The 24,527-nt window shown below is 33.4% G+C and overlaps 1 protein-coding gene across 10 annotated transcripts in view; it reads left to right on the top strand.

The window, feature by feature from the left end:
* Positions 1-24,527, top strand: part of LOC105477433 (EPH receptor A6) — a 950,680-nt gene that overhangs the window by 38,396 nt on the left and 887,757 nt on the right. For all 10 annotated transcript variants that reach the window (XM_071092526.1, XM_011733921.3, XM_011733919.3 and 7 more), the window contains exon 2: positions 15,678-15,742. In XM_071092526.1, coding sequence (XP_070948627.1) covers positions 15,678-15,742 — 65 coding nt within the window. The remainder of the gene's footprint in view (positions 1-15,677; positions 15,743-24,527) is intronic.

Here is a 24,527-nt window from a genome sequence, read left to right as displayed (position 1 = left end):
AATATAAACAGATGTATGCAAAATTTCCAATTAGAAGTAAAACTAGACGTAAACAGGTTAAATTTATTTAGAGGATGAGAATTCGCTGTGGCCTTCATGAGTGAGTTAGTATAATTTTTTATGCCAAGGCTACCATCATTTCTCATCTGGACTCTTAGAATAACTTTCTGATAGGATACGATGCTAGGTTCTAGAAAAAAGTTAGTGAACAAAGTGACCAAGGTCCCTAAACGTATGAAACAGTCTTTTCTGGGAGATAAATCAATAGTTACAATAACATCATGCCTTTTGATGGTGGAATGTGCATTAGTTTAAGGAGACCCATTAAACTTGTCACTTCCCCACCTTTAGGTAAAGGATATCAGAAGATGCTTCTAACAGGCACTGCCATTTAAGCTGAGCCTGAGGCTGAGTAGGTAATCACTGAGAGGAGAAGATACTAGCTTATGGAAAGGCCCAAATAATCTGATGTTTTTCATAACTTGAAGTAAATTTAGTACGGCCTGGAGCACTGCACTTGAGGGATGGAACGGTGAGAAAAAACGCTTGAGGGATGAAAACCAAGATCTGCAGGGACACAGAAGCATCATGTTGGTCATACGAGAGTTGCTCAGAGTAGTTGTTGAATTTAGGTAATACTGGAGAAATATCATCTTTAAGACAAATGTAGGTAAAGAAAGACTTAATGGATACATACAAGTACATATTTGCAAATTGTGTTTTGTTTTTTGAATTGACCAGATGTTTTAGCTCAGTTGCATCATTATTAATGGTGATATGGTAGGACCATTTCAGTATAATGCGTGATATTTTGGAGTTGATCTGGAGCAAATGGAATTTTAAATTTCTAGAAAAAATGGAAATGTCAGTTTTTCTCAAGGTGAGTCCAGTGCTACATCAAGAGGGTATTTGGGCCAGGTGCAGTGGCTCATATCTATATTTTCAGCACTTTGGGAGGCTAACTTGGGTGGATCACTGAAGGCCAGGAGTTCAAGATTAGCCTGGCCAACATGGCAAAAGCCCAGAGGCTGAGGCATGAGAATCACTTGAGCCCAGGAGGCAGGGGTTGCAGTGAGCCAAGATGGCACCATTGCACTCCAGCCTGGGTGACAAAAGCGAGACTCTGTCTCGGAAAATAATAAAAAAAGTGAAGTTTAATCTTCTGGACAGGATAAGTTCAAAATTGTCTCCGTAAGTTCCTCCATAAGTTTAGATAAGTTTGCTAAGTGTTCTCAGTTACCTTGGTTTTCAGAATTTTACATAGTATAGTATCTTACTAAGTTTTTGAAGTATGTTATAAAAAAAATAACTTTCTGGTATAAAAATGACTTGCTCCCCTTCAACCTGTTGCCCTTCACTCCATATTTATTTGAGTGTCTCCTGCAGTTCTTGGATTTAGAGTACTTAACAGATGATTGACAAAGGCGATGAGGAGTTGCAGATGCAGATAACAACTGCATCTGTTGGTGTTTCTCACATAAGCAGCTTCCTCTCCTGGGATTGGGACCTTAGACAGAAGTATTCAGCTAATAAGATTTTCTTATAGTTGCTTTATACATTTTCTTTGGGCTCCCAAACTTTTTAAAGATAATATCATCCATTTCTTTGTAAATAATGTGACTAGGATATAATTGTCCTTATATTTGAGTGTATACCAGATAATTACTACTTACCGCATGGTCAGAGTAACCTATGTCTTGTTCATATCATTTTGACTTCCCCTTTCAGAAAAGAGAGGACTCTTCAGCCAGCAGTAATGTGCAGTCTTGGCCTACAGAGGCTTGCATACCTCCATATATTCACAGTTTGCTCCTCTAAAGCGTAAAGGCATATTATCAAAATGTATCATTACAGCTTGAGAGCAGTAATAGGTGTAAAGATTTTTCAATATATATTTTTTTATTTTCTGAGGTTTCAATATATCTAGTATCTAATAGAACAGAAACTTTACAGAAATATTGAATTTATATGAAAACCCAACCAAACAGGGGGTCTGTAGAAGGTATCGTTCTGGCCACTTCAAGATGAAAGTGTCAAATCAGTGGGATCCCTATATTTAACTTCAAAGATGTTATAGCCACATCTATAGCTCTTTTTAAATGCTTTTAAATGCCATTTGATGTTTTTTTTTCCCCTCATTCTCCAACCTCAGTGGCCATAATGCATTGACTGTTTCTGTGTAGAGAGCACCATCTGATTTGTTTTACTCTGAATAGATAGTGCTTCTTTTTCATAAGTTTTAAAAAAATAATTGAAATAGTCTTGAGTGGATTCTTTCAGATTAGTTATATGTAGGTATATATACATATATATAAAGAAAACTTTTCTGAATACATTAAATTCTAAAATTAATAAAATTTATTTTTGCTTTAGTTGTTTGAACTCCTGAATCATTATGATTTCCTTTTAATCGATATTTTTTTCTGTTCTTTTTCCTTCCCTTTATGATCAGGATTTCAAGACTGTTATTGTGGTTTTGTCAGTGCTTTGACCCTATACTAGTAGCTTCCTTTGACACAATATGATACAAAAGCATGAAGTTTATCTTACTGTTTATCGTTTTTAGAACACTGGATTTATAAAATCACAGGGACTTGCTATTCCTTCTGCAATGTACTCTTCTCAATATTTTGCAGCTACTTAAAGTATTCTGTGTTTTTTGTTTGTGTTTTCTCAGTTATGTGTATCTAGTTATAAATTCCTCACCTACTCATAATTGTGATATTTTATTTCCAATTCATTATTATATAATTTACATCATGAATCTAAAAAAAAAAAAAGATATATAGAATACTTCAACTCTGCTTGATCATGACTTTTTTTTTTTTTTTTTTTTTTTTTGAGATGGGGTCTCACTGTGTCTCCCAGGCTGGAGTGCAGTGGCCCAATCTTAGCTCACTGCAACCTCTGCCTCCTGGGTTCAAGTGATTCTCCTGCCTCAGTGTCCCGAGTAGCTGGGACTACAGGTGCATGTCACCACACCCAGCTAATTTTTGTATTTTTAGTAAAGATGAGTTTTCACCATGCTGGCCAGGATGGTCTCGATCTCTTGACTTCATTAAGAGATTTTTCTATGGGCCTGAAATCTAAATTAGACTTATAGCACTTCTCATAACATATAATTATGTATTTATTTTATACTTTCTGTTATTTTCTCTTTTTCACAGGAGATTGTAATCACCCTGAAGGTAGAGCCTATGTTTATTTTGATCCAACTTTATACACAGAACCTAGTGGATTGTTTATATATAAATATATATAAATATATGTGTGTGTATGTGTCTGTGTATGGAATAAATAAATACACATTCATAGCAAATATTTTAGGAGTATTGTAAATGAGAAGGAGAAATTTGAAGAGAAAATGAGTTTTGAACAGAAAATGGAGAAATCAAATTTTCATTTCAGATAGACCACTGAGGCTGCATTGAATTCAATGAAAGGAACAAGATAAAGAGATCCCGGTTGAGTTAGATGGAATTGGTAGGGGTTAGAAAGCCATATATTTGAAGGTGATTTAAAAACCTTACTGTATTTGTTCTCTATTACTGCTGTAACAAATTACTACATATTCAGTGGTTTAAATAACACACGTTTATTTGCACAGTTTTGTAGGTTAGAGGTCTGACATGGATATCCCTAGGCTAACATCAGGGTGTTAGTGCAACTGCATTCCATTCTGTAGGTTCTAGGAGATAATCCATTTTCTTGCCCTTTTTAATGTCTGGAGACCACCTATGTTCCTTGGCTGCGTTCCTCTCTCTTCAGAGCCAGCAATATTGCGTCTCTGCCTTTCTGGAGTCACATCTTCCTCTTGTTCTCTGGCTTTCTCTTCTACTTTAAGGACCTTTGTTATTACATTGGGCCCACACAAACAATATAAAATGTCTCCCTATTTTGAGGGAGATTAGCAACCTTAGCGGATTAGCAACCTTAATTCATCTGCAACCTTAATTTTCCTTTTCCATGTAACAACACATTCATAAGTTCCTAGAATCAGGATATGGACAACCTGGGAGACAGGCATATTATTCTGCTTACAACATCCAGTTTGCAAACTGATAGATTTGTTGTTAATATTGAGGGATGAGTTAAGGATAGGATATTGGTTCACAATTTGTGTACTTGGGCAGATGCTAGGTAAAAGTTACTGAAACAGAGAAATCAGGAGGTGGTGCCTATTTAATGAGAAAACAGTGAGTACAGATGTGAACATGTTACATTTGAGAGGCCTCTGAATTGTGTCTGAAGCATAGAGGAAATTTATGCTGGAGATACTGTTTTGGAGGTTGACAGCATTAAAATAATAGTTGAAATCCCTAAACTGATAAATTTTCTTTGAAAAGTGAAAAAACAGAGAAAATACAGAAGAGATTCCTGAAGAACATATAATTTTGCATTTTTCAAAATATGGCAGCTGTATGGAATATGATGAAATATGAACAACTGAAGTAGAATAAAAATATTAAGATAATTTACACAGAAACTATTTTCATTGATAAATCAATGGTTGTAAGTCTATACAACTCTTACTGTTCTTCATCAGTAAAAATTAGAACTGCAGTATATTTACCTCTGTTAAAGACAAGTTAAGGCTGGCCCTGGGTGGCTCTCACCTGTAATCACAGCCCTTTGGGAGGCCAGGGTTGCATAAGGTCAAGGCCAAGGTGGCTCAAGATCACTTGAGCCTAGGAGTTCAAAATTAGCCTGTGCAACATGGAGAAACCTCATCTGTAGAAAAAAGTACAAAAATGAGCCGAGCATGGTGGTGCACTTCTGTACTCCCAGCTACTTGGGAAACTGAGGCAGGAGAATCACTTGAGCAGGGGAGGTGGAGTTTGCAGTGAGCAGAGATCATGCTGCTGCACTTCAGCGGGAGTGACAGAGGAGACCTTGTCTCATAAATTAAAAAAAATAAAAAAAGGCAGTTTATGACAGAAGCAACCTGGCCAACTAATATTGGACTCTATACCTAAAATTTTAGCTTCTTCCCCAAATCATGAGTCATGGTCAGCAAATGTCATTGTCCTTATTTGAAAATAAAATCAATCTATAGAATCAGAATTTTACTCACATGTAAGAAACTTTGGGAAAAAATGTTGGTTTATAAATCAAGTGAATGTACAGGTAGAACTATTTTTCTTTCCAAAAAATTAAAACTTGGCTGGGCGCGGTGGCTCATGCCTGTAATCCCAGTACTTTGGGAGGCCGAGGCGGGTGGATCACGTCAGGAGATCGAGACCATCCTGGCTAACATGGTGAAACCCCGTCTCTACTAAAAATACAAAAGATTAGCCGGGCATGGTGGCGGGCGCCTGTAGTCTCAGCTACTTGGGAGGCTGAGGCTAGAGAATGGCGTGAACCCGGGAGGCAGAGCTTGCAGTGAGTGGAGATCACGCCACTGCACTCCAGCCTGGGCAACAGAGCAAGACTCCGTCTCAAAAAAAAAAATAAATAAATAAATAAAACTAGGCCTTCTAAAATTTAGCCAATAAAGGATAGACAATAACTATGGGAAGACAATAACTATGGGAATACAAAATATTACATATTTTGTAAATAGTGTCTGAAATACTAGTGTTATAGTTGGCAATACCTGTATTCGAAAAATAATTCCTGTAAATAAAAAATTTATCTGTGTTTCTTCAGCACTGTTCAAATTTAACAGCTTTAAAATGGGTAGGTACAATCATTCATTTATTAAGTGGAAATAGATCTAGAGGATTTTTAAAAAGTAAAACAGGGTCACTCCTTTCTAGTAATTTAGTACTCTCTAAGAAATCTTTATCTGTAATTTGGTCTTTTGAATGTATTTACCTGCAGGGAAGGACATTCCCTGGGGAATTAAATCATCAGTGAATAAATCAATCTCATTTATAAATGAGTCTCCTGTATGCCTGATTAACAAGAACCAGTCTCTTAAAATATGATCATGCCTCTTCGGAAAGATAAGTATTAATCTTTTCAGTCACAAAAGCTGAGGATAGAATTTTGAACCTGATTATTTCACTTAGTCATCAAAATATTAATAGTTTCTGAACATTATAGATTTCTTTGCCATAATCTATATCTTGGGTAGTCAGTAAGTTAAGAAAACTGATCAATGTCTTATGAAAGCCTACATTTGCTTTCTTATGCTTAATTATACTTGGGGAACCCATATTGAATAAAATATTTTCCATTTGCCTACATGTTAAAATGTCATTATCATTCCTTTTGCACTTACTTTATTGCAGAAAGTTCTGATGATAAACAATTTGACAATAGTACTTAATGATTTGCTTCCCTACAGGGTAATGATAATAATGCATTTATTGTATTTTATAGTTTATGCCAACCATAAAGCTTCCATCTGTCATTCTTTTCTCTATATTGAAGCCATGCTGCTCTTGGCATGGGTCACATTTGTAAATGTTTCATTTATGAACCATTCCTCCTCCTGACTCCTCTGCAATACAGAAATATGCCAAAAAAGATTAGCTGCCTTACAGTTCATATGTCTCTAAATTTGGCATCACATTCACTGTGACATTTCCTCAATAGTTTCCAGTAGGAACTTGTCCTACATAATTCTCATGATTTTATTTATCAAATAATTGTGCAAAAAGCTGTTTAATGTGTAAATGATATGACAACTGGTTGTCTTAATATTTTTTTTTAAAGTCTTCATGTTTTTCCTGCCCATTTCTCTCATTATAGACTACTCTGTTCTACAGTCAATGTTACTTACTAAACTACTACAATCCAATTTAGCTATACAGATGACAACACATAATTTTTAGGCAGTCAAAGATGTTGAAAACATGGTAAAATGATTAGAAAATAACGTTTTCATTTAAATTATTTTTTGTAGCATCTCCCCAGAATGTATATTATTGTATCTGGTTTAATGACCCAATAACCATGTTTTGTGAGCAGGTTACTGTGAAATCTGAATGTTTGTGAATAGAATTTAGTTAGCTGCTTGTAGAATATTGGCAGTTCAGCTCTGCCTTTTTTATCATCTAAAGGAACTAGAGTATAGATAATTCAGAAATCAGCTGGAGAAACGGGGTGGGGGAATCCAAGAAAAAAAACACCATTGTTCTTAGATTTCTCTTGAATACTCGTGAAGTGGATTAATTAACAAGAGAGATTCAAAAGTTGAAGAGGAGGCAATCATGACCCATGACACAGCAAGCAAACTTTTGTGTGTTACTCTTATTGTCATATATAGAGTAGCCATGCTACCCTAGTAGGGTGGCTAAGAAGATCATAGTTTATTGAGAGCTAGGGTTGATACTACGGTTAGAGGATTACATGGTTTAGGTTAGAGCAACACCCAACAATTAGTAGGATAAGAAATACAGCTTGGCCAAGCATACAGTATTAAAGCAAAGTAGAGAACCCACGAAGTAGATTCCTATCTACTATGTAACCTAAACAATGGTTAAATTTCTTGGGACATGATACAAGTTGGAGATTTAGGAAGTCTCTTCCAATATATTAATGTGAAAAATTGCTTGTGTGTCGTGATATTAGGTATGCCATGAAAAGTCCCAAGTCAGTGTTACCTGAAAGGTGCTATAATCAATTCAAATTTAACTTGGATAAATAAATAACGCAAAAGGGAAGAGAGGAAATGATATTTCATAAACACATTTGTATGCTATTTTAGTTAAATTGTTTTCTTCATATGATGGATGTTGGTTATCAGATAATAGGGGGGATAATTTGAACACTGTACACAGTCAGAGATGGGGATAGATGTCCAGGGTTTGGACTGAGAGTGAGCAGTGTGAGGGCAGTCAGTGCTTCAGGGTTTGGGGCCAACAGGGAACAGAGAAGATGATTCCAAAAGATACAAATGTGTGTCTTCTCAGAACTCATTCTGGGCTCAAAACAAATGCCCACTTTGATTTTATTTTTTTCCAGAGACCACTTTGCCTCTTAACTACATCTCAGAAAGATCATATGTAAATAGCCCTTGACTTTTGCCGTCACAAACCAAGTACAGTGGCCGTTTAAATTTCATCCGGCACCTGCCTTCCTGCTTATACTATACTGCTTTTCCAACAGTTGGTTAAGAATGTTCTTTTCTAAGACATGCATTTCCTGCTCATGCTCCCTTTCGATTACCTCATTTATTCATTTTCTTTGGAAGATACACACCCACAAACACCCCCCCCAACACACACACTCACACTCACACACATGTTAAAGTAATGGTTATAATTGTGCTGTCTTGATTTGGCTATAATTTCAATGGACAAAAGAATTCTGTCATTTTCAAGTTGTTTAATATGTATTTGTTTCAAAATTATGGCAACACAAAATTTTTATCTGATGATGTCTTATTTCTGATGACTAAAGGTTAGGTTACAAAAGTGTTTACCTCTGATAATGCTTAATTAATTAATTATTTATTTATTTTTGAGACAAGGTCTTGTTCTGTCATTCAGACTGGAGTGTAGTGGTGCAATAGTGGCTTGCTGCAGCCTAGAACTCCTGGGTTCAAGCAATAACTCTCATCTCAGCCTCCTGAATAATGGGGACTACAGGCACACACAGTCACACCTGGCTAATTTTGATTTTTTAATTTTTAATTTGTAGAGATAGGGTCTTGTTGGTATGTTGCCTACGCTTGTTTAATTTGTTTTTAAAACATCTCCCACTCTATGTAAAACATTATCTCTTTGGACAAATTTGGCAGACATTTCCTGTATTTGGGATTGTTTTGGAGAGTATCTACAGGTAGGAAATTATTTCCCTTTCTGTTGTCTACTGCGATGCATTTAGTCCTTGGCACATCTATGAAAAGTGCGATAAGTGGTACAATTACTGACAATTTTGATGGTGATTTTGAAGATGTGATATGGGATGTCTGACCTTTTAGAAGAGCAATTTAATTCTACACAGTCTACTAAATAGCTGCAGTCATTTTTTGTCTGCACCTTCTAAATGAGGGCATTTTAATCTGTTCTGCTATATATGTGTTTGAATAAACTATGGCATGTGAGTTGACACAAAAATCCTAGTAGCGAAAGTCGTAAAGTAGAAAACTGGTATACCTTGAAGGTAGGCATTGTAACTTACAGACTTTCTATATCCTATAGTTTCCAATATATAGAGTCTTAAATGTAACAGAGACTCAATAAATGTTTGTTGAAATAATGTCAAAATGTATAATGTAAAATCAGGTAACATTTCTTGACCGCTGAGGTCCTAGTTAGGGAAGTTAACATCTATTTTCATTATGTCCATGTAAGTGTAATGGAGAGAACAAACAAAACGGCAGGAAGAAAAATTTTTCCATCTTCAAGAAAAAAGACTAAATTTTAATTCTCAAATTTTCTTTCACAGATTTTTTTTTTCCTTTTCAACATAAAGCCACTGTTATTTTTTTTTAAAGTAAGGGTTTCAGTAGTTTCTTTTAGACCTTTCTTCCACTATATAGAAATGGTTTTGCATTGAGATGGCCATTATATTGTAGATATAACTTTCAAGTAAGTAGTTATAATCTCTTTTATCAGGACCGTTAAACCAATGATTTAAGTGTATTTCAGACCTTAAGTTTCATAATATTCTTCAAAAAATTGGAAAATGTCCAAAGCCCATAAAAGACAAGTGGGAACATAAGAAAGGTTAGAACTAGAAAGGCAAGACACATGTTTGATGCTGTGTAAGCAATGGGGAACATGTTCAATGGTTTCAGCTAAATGGGGCACTTCTTTGTGAGAGATGAGAGACTCACAACATTTATTAATACAAGACTAGAAAATCTAAGACTATAGCCAAATAGTATTTTCTACCTATTTAATCCCTGAGTAATTGAGACAAATGTAAATCATATAGGTCTCAACTGAATTTGCTTACAAAATGCTGAAGATGTCAAAATAGAGGAAGCATCTAATGCTGTTAATTAGGGACATGTCAAATTTTCTTTTACTCATTTTTAACCACAGAGATAACAGAGCAGTTTTATAGGAAAGCACGTCTTTTGAGATAACTCATTAATAAATCTCAATGACCTTGCTCAGGAGCCCAGGAGGGAACCTGTAGTTTGGTGACCTTGTGATAGATCACATCCACACCTGAGTTATCCTTTGGTCTCTGTGGTAAGTGCTGGTAATAGCAGGTTTTAGGAATGATGATAAGGCTGAAGCAAATATAGCTCTGTCAGTCAGGATAAGGATCTGGAGGTTCTTGGAGTGAGTGAAATATAGTTCTTGCTCTAGAGTATAACTTGCTTTCTAAGTAATAGCAAACTGCTTCACTTGATTTATCCTGAAAGTAATTTAATTAGGAAGAAAATTATATAGCTTCAGTGTTTTGTCCTTTTTTTTCCTATTCCAGATAACAGTGAAGAAAAATAATTTTTGATTTTTGTAGCTTATTTTAGATAACTAAGGGAATTATCTAGTTTTAAGAAGGGACAGACATATTTGAATGTTTTCTGAAAAACATACTCTCTAGCAGAGTAGAAAAATGAAAGGTGTAAGTTCAAAAGTTCTAAACTTGATTTTATTCTCTAATTAGAAAAAGTTAACCTCACTATTTTCACATTACCTTATACTTAAAAATCAAATTTTCAATTTCAGATGTAACTGAAGGGATAGATAAAATTAATAATGAATGCCCTCTATGTTAAAAACAAGGAAACAAGCAAAAACGTCAAAAAATAAGAATAACCACCACAACAAAACAAAATGTTGTAAGTACACCTAATGAACAAATAATTGATCTCAGGTTCTAGATAAAAGTAGCTTCGTTGTTTTTAAGAAAGTATGATCCTCTTTAGAAAATTTTTCCGTAAAATATTCCCAATACAGAGAGGACCATATCAGGAGTCAACATAATTCAGTGTCTATTTAAAGCAATCTATGTTCGTTTTTTTTTCAGATTTAAATATGGTTGCAACTCTATGTGAGGGTAGATCCCCATATTATGTATATCCGAAAGTAAAAATTTTTGGTTCTTACCTTTCAGAAATATGCAGTGATGTTAAAACTGGATTAATTTGATAATCTAAATATCAGTTTAAAGCATTTAAACATTATTATATTCAAATGGACTGCTTCTAAAGTGTAATGTAGAAAGGTACATGTTTGTTTATATATCTGTAATTTGAAGTATTCTCTGATTGTATCTGAAACTTTGTTTACTTGTGTTTTTTCAGATGGGAAAAAAACATCTAGTAGAGTGTTAACAGTTAGTGGAACATAGAACCATCATAAACCTCTGCTGATGTGTTGTTACTGAGTGACTTAGTAACTTAGAACCTTTAAGCTGGACCTTAAAGTTTCTAAATTGAATGATTCTAGGAAGAAACCCCTTACTTTATTTTTCATAAGGTTTGTTAGACAAAGTTCTGAAACATGTATTTATGATTGTCTGAACTTTAAAACATATTGATAAATCTTTGGACTCAATTTACATGACATTGACTTAAATTTTTACAACAAAATTATCCTAAAAGAATAGCTACTTTCTTAGTGGCTTGATTTATCTCGTCCTTGTTTAATTTTTCAAAGTGATTTATGAATAAAATCTCATCTTTTTCTTACTGTGCTGTTTGAATAAAGATGATCTTCTATGATATACTATAAATCAATATGCTGATTGTTTTTAAACTAATACCTTTTAGATTTACTAAAATAATGTAGTAAAGACTTGATAAAATATTTAAAGACAATAAATTAATATTTAGTTTTTTGTTCTTAGGTAATAATAACTTTCATATTTAATCCAGATATTTTCTTTTAAAACACAATGACATTTTCTTATAATTTTCAAAAGCATGAATAAAGGCAACTCTAATACACTAAAGGACACATTCAGAAAGAAATACAATATGCTGGAAGTTTTTTTCTAAAAGTTAATAGGAAAATTGTATGCAGTTATACAGACATGTCGTATGCATTATGTTGCTTACAAAACAAAACGTGTATTTTCAGAACTTTATTTTGATGACCCCAGGCTATTTTTTTTATTCAGTTTCTCATTTATTATGCTATGAACAAATAATTGTAGTTTCATTTATACTCTTTACATAAATAATAGGTGTTAATCTTCCTATTTAAACATAGCTATTATATTAAAAATGGAAAAGTATTGACTTTTTTACCGATGCTAATGCCGATGTAATTTTTTTTCCTCCTACTGAGTTTACAGTGATTTTGCTCTCTGGTAGGGTCTAGATAACTTTTGTTTGGAGCCAGCAGGAGGAGCTCTCACCTTGCTGGGTTCAATGTAATTAGTGTGCCTGAAAAACCTGAATTTGTGGGGGTTTTTTTGTATGTGAAACAAATGATAAAATTAAAATATTTATCACATATATCCAAAATTCTGAATTTTGTTTTGATATTAAAGTATCATTCACCTGTCTGAAATGCAAATTTGGAATCTTACTATTTTTAAGAATTTTTAAGAGGTATGATTGCAATTTAATGAAATAAAGCAGTTAGGTAAATCTTTTTTCTGGAAGATACTACGAAACAACAATAAAAAATGTTTCCTAAGCATTTGCACTGTAATAGGTACATTCATATTTTTCTTTTTTATTTGTGAATATACTTCACAGTTTACAATTATGAATACTGAGAACAAAGCAGCCTTAATATGTTTTAGAAACAATAATAATTAAATGAATTAACTTACTGGTCATAATTCCTATATAAAACTTATAAAAAGGAAATAGCTGTTTATCGATTTCAATACGCTTTAGAGATTTTTAGACACTTAGCTCCTTTGAACCCCTTGATTTGAATATTGTGATTTGTAGGCTGTACCAGTGAATTTTCTGCAGAACTCTTTGATGAGAAAATTAGAATTAAACTTACAAACATTTAAAAATCACCAAAAGAAATACTGATGTTTCTATCCATTTAGTGAAGTATATATTAAAACAATAATGAGATACTGTTGCATACCTGATAGAATGACTTTAAAAAACTGGACAAAATCAAGTCCTGGTATGTACAGGAATGGGAAAACCATACGTTTCCCTACTGAGAATCTAAAATTTCACAGCAGTTTTGGAATCCAGATGGATAGTCTATTTAAAAAACACACATTTTCTGTATAACCCACCAATCCTACTCCTAGTTATTAACCCTGGAGAAATAAAAGCATAGGTTCATACAAAAAATCTATATAGGAAAGCTTGGAGTGACCTATACATAATATTCTTAACTGGAAATAGCCCCACGTCCTTCAGCTAGGGAATTCCATACAGTGGAATTGTTTTCAGCAATAACAAGGAACAGTTGAAACAAGCAGTGACATAGATGTATCTCAAATGCATATGCGAAGTAGGGAAACCAGGCTCAAAAGGCTACATGCTATATGATTTCGTTTATTTGACACTCTGGAAAAGGCAAAGCTACAGGAAAGGAGATCAGATTAGTGGTTGCCAGAGGATAGGAAAGGGATTCCTTATAAAGGGCCACAAGAAATTTTGGAAGGGTAAAGGCCATATTCTCTAGCTTGATTGTAGACGTGGTTTCATGGCTGTAGGAGTTTGTCATGATTTACAGAAATGTACATTTGAAGAGGATGGATTTGTTGTAAGCCAAACAAATTTTAATAAATCTAACTGATAAAAAGTGGGGAAATTTATAGATTTAAAAAAAAACACTTAAACAGGAATGCCACCTAACTTATTAGCACTTACTTGAATCTGTTTCTTTTTCAAATAAATTGAGACAATAAAGAATATTGAACACTGTCTAGATATTTCATTGCATTAAGGAATTTTTTTATATTAATGAATTAAGGTATTATAGGTATATTAAAAGAGTATTTTACAAATACATGTTGAATTCTTATACAGGTGAAATGATATAATTCCTGAAATTTACTTCAAATAAATCTTGCAGTGGGGAAGTAGTTAAAAATGTATAGATGAGACAAGATTGGACATTAATTGCTAATTATTGAACCTGAGTGAAGAGTATGTGAGGGTTCATTGTGCTATTTTTTTCTACTTCAAAAGGTGTTTGAAAATTTTTCACAATAAAAATTAATTAAAAATTATGGCTTAGTTTTACAAATGTATGTTTAGTTAATAGATTTTAACAATACTAAAGGAATATTCTGCAATGAGTAAGCAGAGTTTAACCTAGGAATTTAAGGATACTTTCATATTTTAAAATGTATCAATAAAATTTATCACAGTGGTTCACCTAAGTAAAACTTCGGAATCCTTAGACACCAAATGGCAGATGCCAAATAACATACTCACAATTGCATTTTTTAAAATTATAAATGAGAAACCCTCAACTGGGTGCCTTGGCTCACGCCTGTAATCCCAGCACTTTGGGAGGCCAAGGTGGAAGGATCACTCGAGGCCAGGAATTTGAGACCTATCTGCATAGCATAGTAAGACCTTCTCTCTGCATCAAATGAAAAAATTAGCTGGGCACAGTGGTGCATGCCTGTAGTCCCAGCTACTCAGAAGGCTGCAGCAGGAGGATCGCCTTGAGCCTAGGAGTTCAAAGCTTCAATGATCTATGATTGTGCCGCTGAACTCCATCCTGAGCATCAGAACAAGACCTGTCTCTTAAAAAAAAAGGAAGAAAAAAAGAGGAAAAAGGTATTCCACTTCCTTGGCAAGATGAAAAACCAGAATTAATGATGAGATACCAAAGCATTGTTTCTCAGAGTTAGGTCCATATCCTGCTGACATCTGGAGGCCTAGGAGGTAGTAGTTAAAAGTAAATATCTGCTGAATCATGAGCTCTACACATTTACCTGTCAGAAACACTACAAAAACCCTCCTTGGTTGATCTCCATCTGTCTTTCCCCATCATTTCTATCACCTAACCTCCCCCAAATAGTCTCCACGCCTACAACTGCGAACTGATTTAGTCATATTTCAGTTAGTTTATAGAAAGTATTCTAAAATAAAACAAAAATCATATATCTGATTGAAACCCCCTCATCCTAGACCAGTTCAAATTGGATCCCCTTTGTGAAGTTCTTCCAGAACTGCCAACCCAACTTAGGCTAACTTAATTGCTAGGGTGTTAGTACAGTCTTCACTTTTATAATTTAACAGAAAATGTTATTATGTGTTTACGTGTCTGCTTTTTTGACCACATTATGGATTACCTTTGGTCAGGAAAAGAGATGGATGGTTTTTACATTTGGTTTCACACCCTTTAGCCATAAGTAAGCTACCTAGTATATATAATAATAATGCAGTCAATGCTTTAAAGATTGTAAGATTTTTCAAGATGATTTTTTATTATTTTACTGATTATAAGGACATTTAATAACACAAAAAGAGAATTTTTTACACATTTAAGTCTGCTTTAATACAGGATTTTCTTACTGAATGTGGTGTATAAAGACTGTATATGAAAGTAGGGGAAAAGCAAAGTAGTTATTTTATCAGTTTTAAACATCTGCTATTAAAAATGACTTAATTCTGTTTAATAATTTCATTTAGAATTGTTTAACAAAAATATACGTAGTTTAATTTCTAAATACTTTATGCATTTTATCATTACTTAATACTATTTTATATTATTTAATACATAAATAATTTCTGAAGTAAGATAACTCATTAAACTTAATTCAGTGAATAATAGTAAGCATAATTGACATTAATGATTTAAATAACTTTAATAATTTAATATATTTTTGCATTAGTTGAGAAATTCATGGAATTTTTATTTTCTATTTAATTCCAGTCGTGTTGCTTGATACAACAACTGTGCTGGGAGAACTAGGATGGAAAACATATCCATTAAATGGGGTAAGTTTAAATATCTTTGAAAAATCACCATCATTGTTAGATTTTTCAGATCTCCTAACAATTGATGGAACAGTGAAATTTGTGGCCTACTTGTTATGAATTTTGACATATAACAAATCCCATACAGAAGGTTGAAATACAGTTAGAACTGGTAATCAGTGGGAATGATATGTAAAGATCCTTCCTTTCTCTTAAATTAGTAATTATTCTTTAATGCTGTGTTTATACATAGTAACATTAGAATATCTCCCATATAAATATTTTCCTTAAATATAAATTTCTATGTATAAGTTTATGTATGTTATATTTATGTTACATTTGATACCCTCAATGAGTATTTGTGCATAAACTTTAAACTACCACAGTATAAATGGATTGTGCAAATATTAACAATTTGGTTTTTAATACAAAATACAAGTCTACTAAAATATTATGCATTTTTGAACTTGGTAAAAAGATACAAGGTGATTAGGTTTTTGTTAACTGAAATAGTTGTATTTAAATGCTTGTAAGGATGTGTAATTTGCAAAATATAGTGTTTCATGGACCAACATTTTAGCTATGGTTGTACTTGACTTTTTGTATATTTTTATATATTTTGCATCATTTTCACATTACAGTATATGTCTACTTGTTTTCATACTAAGCTAAAATAAAAGTGGTTTGTAAAGCATTTTGCTTTGATTTTTGTCTAGTTAATCAAAATATTGAATGATAGAGGCAGTCACATGTTTTCAGATACACTTGGGTTAGCTTTCCTTTTTTTCCTTAGAAATAGTAGTTTTATTAATCACATTCTTTGTTGACATTTTCACATTGCTTCTTCTATTATATCTTCACATTTAAGTCTCAAGGAAAAATTGATCCAAATATGTTTTATTCTTTTGGAATCTTTAACATATTGCTGTTTGAATTTGACATTTTACAACAACAGTTATTCACTAAGTGTGTATTTTCAACTAAAATATCCTATGAAGAGTTAAATCTTCCTCTCTAACAGCCCATTTGCTTCTTTAGATTAGTAAGTTTTATATACTGTGAGTTTATTTTTCTTAAATTTTTGTTTATTCTACTAGAGCTCTCATCAAACTTTCTGAGGTAAATATCTTAAACTAGGGTTATGCTTTTATGTTTATTCTCTTATTTCCATTAAAATGAACAAACATTAGTATTGTTGAGTATATTAAGTGGGTCATGTTTGTCACTGTCAAGAAATGAATGAAACTTTTCTAAAATACTTTTCATATATGTGTGTGTGTGTGTGTGACTGTGTGTGTGTGACTCTGTGTGTGTGTGTGTGTGTGTAATCTTATGAACAGTAGAATAGATTGATAGTATAAATAAGTTTTTAAAAATGTGCAATTATTTTTTTTCTTTTTTAATGAAGAGGATAGATTACTGGTAGTAATGGAGCTTTACTTAATGCTATTTATAGGTTAAAATAAGGAATTATTCAGTAAGGGTGAAGAACTTTTAAAAGAGGCTACTGAAAATATCAAGAATGAAAATAATCCAGATATCAATACAGGTTACAGTATTTAAAATCCACCAGAACCATTAATCAGTTTATAACATGTAAACTAGCATTTATATCCATACATTAAAATTGTAATTATATCTAATTGAAGTCATATAAAGTTTTCAGGTACTCAGTTTCACTGACCCATGCTAATTTGATTGACCATTTTAACAATTACATTTTTACATAGACACTAATTCAGTTGATTTTACAAATATGTCATGGGTGGAAGAGACATGTAGACAATATAATTGGCAATACACGATGTAAACTCTATTTGGTATTATAAATAATGTATTTCTAAGGAATAACTTTTTAATTGAAAAAAAAAGCTCTTCCTGTAAAGAATTTAAACATTTTGAAATTGTATAATGTGCTACATAAAATACAGGAAATTTAATCGTAGATTCCATAATTTTTTTTTTTACTTAAAATCATCTTTCCACTAGTAATATCATGCTTATATAGTTACAGAATTAGGCATTCAGAGTGTGCCTGTGAACAGACCAATAAATAGTCATTTCAGTAGGAAATTGAGCATCCCTGGTTAGTAATTATGGAAAAAGGATGAGTAGTCTGAACAAATAACGTTTTAGGCTTACAGAAATGAAAAGAGAATTATGAATTTTCTAAAACACTTATCAATTCGTTTGTGTCAACATATACTTTTTCTTTTAATCATTGTCCTGAATTCAATTTAACAAACTTCTGTTTTATGTTCCTCTATGCCAAATACCCTGTTGTTGTGCCTAAGACAGATTTTTCTACCCTCAAGGGGTATTTTGAAGCACAACGATAATTATACAGAATCACTAGACCGAAGAATGTGTCTTCAGGTTGTTCTGAGTAATGTTTTGTGAAATAATAATAAAAGGAGAGGTTAATTCTGGTCAGGGAAAATTGGGAATAAGAAGTTGCATGTCAGCTCTTTCAAAAAAAAAACTGTGAAGGAATCGCATATGGGCTTGAAAAAAAGGGAGAAGGCAACTTCTAGGTGAAGGGAGTGGCTTGAGCAAAGGTACAGAATTATTTCATGTATGTATCAAGTTTTAGGAATGTTGAGAATCATTTGGCCTGTAGGGATGCAGTGGAAATCATTTGACTGGAGTGGAGGTATATAGTGAGAAATAGGACCTGTAGTCATAGGCTAAACCATGTTTTGCAAGACTTAAGAATTTCACTAAGTTGAGGTAGATAGTGCATATCTCTGCATCAGTAAGATAACTTTTAAAACCTATGTTTAATGTGTACATGGTGGATGAGATCTTTGTTACATAGTTGTATTGGGCTCAGATATGGCCACTATAGTATATAAAATCAAATACCATTTTCAACAGTGGAGTACCTGTTACTTAAACATTAAGACAAAATTGAGTGTTAGGAAAACAAAAGTGCTGTTGGATATTACATCACATTTTATTTTAATGACAGTTGGAGAGTAGATAACTTTGTGTTTCTCTAATACTGAATATTGGTTTTGAATATCATATTTTATAGATAATTTTTGTGTGCTCTGACTTAGATGATCACTAGGGCTTCAGCAATGCAATGTAGTGCAAGATATGTGATCCTATCTGTTGGCCATAGTGAATTGGTATTAGGAAACTTACCCTGAAATACTTCATGTATTAGTCATGGTTCTTTAGAGAAAGAGAACCAATAGGAGATGTATCTGTATCTATTTTTCTACCTAATGAGAGAGACACTGAGATTTATTTTGGGAATTGGCTCACATGATTATGGAGGACATGAAGTTCCATGATCTACCAACTGAAGAACAAGGAAAGTTGGTGGCGTAATTTAGTCCTAGTCCAAAGGCCTGGGGAGTGGGTACTGATGTCAGTTCCCAAGTCAGAAGACCCAAGAACCAGGAGCTCTGATTTCTAAAGGCAGGAGAAGACGGATGTCCTGGCTTAAGAAGAGGGAGCAAATTTGTCCTTCCTACATCTTTTTCATTCTGTCTCCATTTCAGTGGATTGTATGAGGCCAAGTTACCTTAGTGAGGGAGGGCAGATACTCTTTAATTAATCTGTTGATTCAAATACTAAGCTCTTCCAGAAACATCTTTACTCACACACCTGGAAATAATGTTTTAACAGTTATCTGGAAATAACGTTATAGCAGTTATCTTTTGCCTAGCATGTTGATACATAAAATTAACCATCAGAGTTAGGAAAATAAGAAAACATGTTACTCATGTGTAAATAAAAGCTGTAAGTAAACCTAACAACTAATGATTTTTATTTTTATAATAGAAGAAGCATAGATTACAATTAAACTCTGTAGAAAGATACTTTATTCCATTAATCAGAGCCCGTCGTTTCGTAATATAATTTTTCCAAAGATGAAAATCAAAGATTGGATGTACTGTGATAGAGAATGGAGTATCTACCAATAAATGTTTGTTTTTATAATGCAGTTTAAGAAGGAATTCATCATGGTACAAGATTTCAGTATTACAATTTGATTCATCCTAAAATTGAAATTATCTAAAACTATACCGTATATATATTCAAATTCTGAAAACATAAATTTAGGTGATAATTTCTGTTGGTGACTATGGATTGTTATAGTTACTGTTTTCAAACTGATATTTAAATAATTTTTCTTCTTAGAAACTTCACAACATATATGGCAATGTTCTAGACACCCATCGTGTTAATTTCAATTATATTGTTACATATTTCAAAAAAAGGCATTAGGTTTTGTTAATTAATCAATTCTGTCAGTGGGTATTTCTTTAATATCCATGTTTGTAAGACATTTTATAACTGTAAGGTGTTAATTGCCATCCACATAAGGGAAAGGGCTTGATAATAGTACTCATATTGTTAGATTATTACAAGGATGAAATTATGTAATATATGTAAAGAAGTTACAACAATGTCAGGATCATAATAAACATTACATAAATATTATTGTTAGGAGTATTGCAAGAACCCCAAATATTTTAAAGAAATGAAAAATCCAGACTTCTATATAGAGCGTTTGTTTCTTTGCTTTTTCCAGAATCATGTTTTATCTTGTATCAAGTATTTTTTTCTTTTGAACCACAATTATATTTTTGTGCCTTTGTTTACTTAACAAATAAGACAAAAATATAGAATGAGTACTTTTTTCATTTAAATATAAATAAAATATGCATGTACACTCATTTATTTAATCTTTCACTGCACATTAACTATCTGAAAAATGCTATTTTGCGTACTGGAAGTGGTGGTGGACATGGTCAGTCATTACAAAAATATATGAACCCTCTTAGTATCTAGTAGTAGTTATGATCTTTAACTGTGAATAGTATATTCAGGTTTGCTTGATATATAATCAAAACGTATGTTATATTTTATTAAGTTAGCTTCATAACCAAGAATTGCCAGAGCAAAAATGTGCAGTAATAATAGAAAGATTGAAAGCAAATATGGGCAGTAATAATACAAAGACTTACTGACCCTAGAGTGAGATTCCAGTGTGGTAACTGCCTCTTAAAAGATGCTGAATTGAATTAACCAAATGAGATAGAATTTGAAGGCCAGTGTATTATTTCCTTGAAAGCATTTTTCTAGAAAAGAAAAGTAAACCTGGATACTCACTGGGAAGAGATAGATACATGAGACATAATTCTTACATTTCTTCCTTTGGTTTGATGAGTCAAATATTTTAAAAGAGCAGCCCGTAAATGAACAGCTTCCTGCACAGAATCTCATGTGATGGCTGAGCCTATTTGAAGACGGTCATGTTTAGTACCCAGACGTTCTCTTACAATCATTTGCAGTTGGAGGAACACAATCTGCAAAGCCAACATTTGTTTCTTGAGACCATTCCTTTCAGGGGCTTGTACCTGTTGAAGCACATGTCAGCACAGGTGAGCTCATGATTGCCTGGAGATCTCCTTGTGGCTCCTGGGACAAGCAGAAAGGAAAACATGGCATTGTAGGATAGAAGCCTCCTGTGTTTACGGGGGGTGGCTTCCAAAGTTGCTGTCTCCTCTCCTCTTCCTTGCTTTATGTAGATTTAAATTTCTGACCTATTTCATTTTTCTTCTCTCCAAAGAATGTCTTTTAACATTTCTTGTTCTTGCAAGATAGGTCTGATGGCAACACATTCTCTGAATTTTGTTTGATAAAGTCTTCATATCTTCTTCACTTTGGAAGGAAAATTTTACGAAGTACAGAATTCCAGGTTGGTGGGCTTTAACAAATATCTAAACACTTTAAATATTTCACTCCAGTCTTATTGCTTGCGTAGTTTCTGAGGATGAATTGTATGTAATTCTTATCCTTGTTCCTCTGTATTTAAGGTGTTTGAGTCTTCTGGCTTCTTTCAAAGTTGTTTCTTTATATTTGTTTTTTTTTTTATTTGATGTGAGAATATTTTTTGAAGTTTGAATATGGTATGTGTATTTTCTGGCATTTATCCTGCTTAGTGTTCTTTGAGCTTCCCGAATCTGTGGTTTGTAGCCTGAAAATAATTTGGAGAAATGTCTCTGTCATTATTGCTTTAAATATTCTCTTCCTTTCTCTTTTTTTCCCCATCTGATACTGCCATTACACATAATCTGTTGGGTTTCTGCTTCCTTAACTTATGATTCTCAGGCCAAGGTGGGTTGATCACCTGAGGTCAGGAGTTCGGGACCAACCTGGCCAACATGGTGAAACCCCATCTTCACTCAAAATACAAAAATTAGCTGGGCATGGTGGCGGGCACCTGTAATCCCAGCTACTCAGGAGGCTGAGGCTGGAGAATCGCTTGAATTGGGAGGTGGAGGTTGCAGTGAGACAAGATAATGCTCCGGCACTCCAGCCTGGAAGACAGAGCAAGACTTCATCTCAAAAAAAAAAAGTTATGATTTTCTGTATCCACCAGTCCATCTCTCCAATTCTGGGGCAGTGTTTTACTCACTGATCTAAGTGGGGTTGTTGATTTTTCAGTTTGTTCAGCTTTTTACTTGCTACAATGGAGAAGCTAATTCTAAACTACTTACTTGCTGGACCAGGCAAAATAATACATTTTCAACTGTCACAAACATTATATAATGGGTTGCAACATTTGCTTAAGCAGTTTTACAAATTATGATTCTAATTAATTTTCCTTAGCCTTCTATTTTCTTGCGATAAGCAGTCCTGAAATTTTCGCTTTCTCTTCGTATCAATCAGTATCAGTAGCAATTGGCTTTATTTTCAAGTTCATTCAATCTAAACAATAAATCAAGCTTTTATCCCTTTACATGACATTGTTGCTATTTTTCCTTACAAATCGGTAAAGGAAGATTTCAGAGCTTTCTTGTGATATGCACATCGAGCAGTAGATGATGAAACTCCCAGGAGCTCTTAGAGATTTAAATCTGTATGTCTTGACTTCATAGGAATAACCATGTACATTTCTGTCTCAGTATATTCAGATTATTAATGTGTCACGAGTCTATAAAAGAACTGCAATTCAGCATTTCAGCATTTTACATACTTTTTGTGATCTCAATAATATTTATGTGAAGTAAATAGTTTTATTATCACATTATATATGAAAAAACTGGACCTGAGAAAAGTTTCAGAACCTACCCATGGTTGTGATGACTAAAGAAGCTGATGTTAAAATTGGGGTCACGTCAATCCCAAAGCCAAGACTTTAGTCATTACGGTGTACCTATAACCACAAATTGATTTTCAACATTGTGATGACTGCAGTGAAGGGTGTAAAAGAACTCTCTAAGGCTGATCAAGTGCAGACTTAATCTAGTTACAGTGTTGTTAGAAAGATAGATTTTGTTTAAAAGGATACATAGTTATTGAAAAGTACTGTAAAGATTAATTCTTCTTTGAAGCTTAATTAATAATTAAACTAAGGATGCTTAATTATTCACAAATGCTTAGTTAAAAGCCTAAGAATATCTGGTGCATGTTTTAGATTGTTTTTATATTTAATTATCTTAGAAAGGAACTAAAGAAATACTCCTTTAGTGTGTCTCTTTTAGAGACATTGTTTTCATTTATTTGCACTTCAATAATTGTGTCTTTTACATGTCTGTTATTGACCGTAGGCTAATTAAGTGTAAAATATGGACTAGTCCAGTCCCAAAAAAACTTATAGAAATAATTATATTTGAAATGATAGAGTACTTGCCATTCTCAAAATATCTTCTAAAGTAAATTGTCCAGCCAAGGAGCTTGCTGAGGGATACCAGTTATAGTTAGTGACACAGTGCCCTACTCCCTCACCCATATGTTATTGAGACAAAGATTGACACATAATCTAAAGACAACCAGTTCATTGACTAACCAGCGCCTGTCACCTCTCGTGGGGATTTCCATAAATGACTAAGCCAATCAGACTCCTCTTTCAGGAATTTAGGATTTCTATGTTAAGAGTTCAGGAGAAATAGCAGCCAGAAACATCTGCTGTGAAGATACATTGAAAGATACATGCAGAAGGGTTAGAGTAGGGAGACTTGATGGCCTGAAGTCATGTGCAAGTAACAGTTCTAGGAGAGCAGGAAAAAGTCCAATAACTAAAGGGAGGCCATTCAGTAGTAGGAGGAGAACATAGAAGATGCAGAGAAAAAGCCACAAAGAAAGGAAAGATTAAGGTAGTTGGCACCTCTAGAGATGACCAAGTTTCTGCTGAATCTTTAGGTCCAGTTCTTAGTTTTTCTTAAATTCCTTTTATCTGGGCTTCCAGATTGTAAATATAGATTGTATTAATAATAATAATAGTAATAATAATATTAATGGTGAAACACCAACACCATTTGGAGACAGAACAGGAAACATGAAAGACCGTAGAAAGTAGAATTTCCTTGAGGAGAACTCAGGCACATGAATCATCCAAAGCTGATGGCTTTCTTTTATCAGCTCATGCATGGGTAAATGACCACCCCTGCATCCAGGTAGTATGGAGAAACAGGTGAAGGAATATGCATAGTTTATTATAGAGTCCATAAATTTTTAATTATTTAATACTCGAGCAACTATGATTTGTGTCACTTCTTTCTCCACTATCTCAGAATATTCCTTCCTGTACAGCAACCTCTGCAAAAGAAAATGGATTGCTGCCTTATTTTTCACTAGTTGAAAGAGCATGTTTTGGAGAATGATGAAATTAATTCTATAGTGAGGAAAAAAAGTAACAGAAAAGCAGGTAACAATGACTTAATAAATCAGATGTGAAGTATTTATTGATGTTCCTGAATATGTAATCACTCTTGTATTCTCTGGGCAGCTGAAAAATAAGTATGTATGGAATTCAATTTTCAGTATCCCTACTGTTCTTTAA

Source organism: Macaca nemestrina, chromosome 2, assembly GCF_043159975.1.
Source record: "Macaca nemestrina isolate mMacNem1 chromosome 2, mMacNem.hap1, whole genome shotgun sequence".
Taxonomy (NCBI): domain Eukaryota; kingdom Metazoa; phylum Chordata; class Mammalia; order Primates; family Cercopithecidae; genus Macaca; species Macaca nemestrina.
Note: the sequence above shows the minus strand (reverse complement) of the source record. Positions and strands in the feature narration are given on the sequence as shown.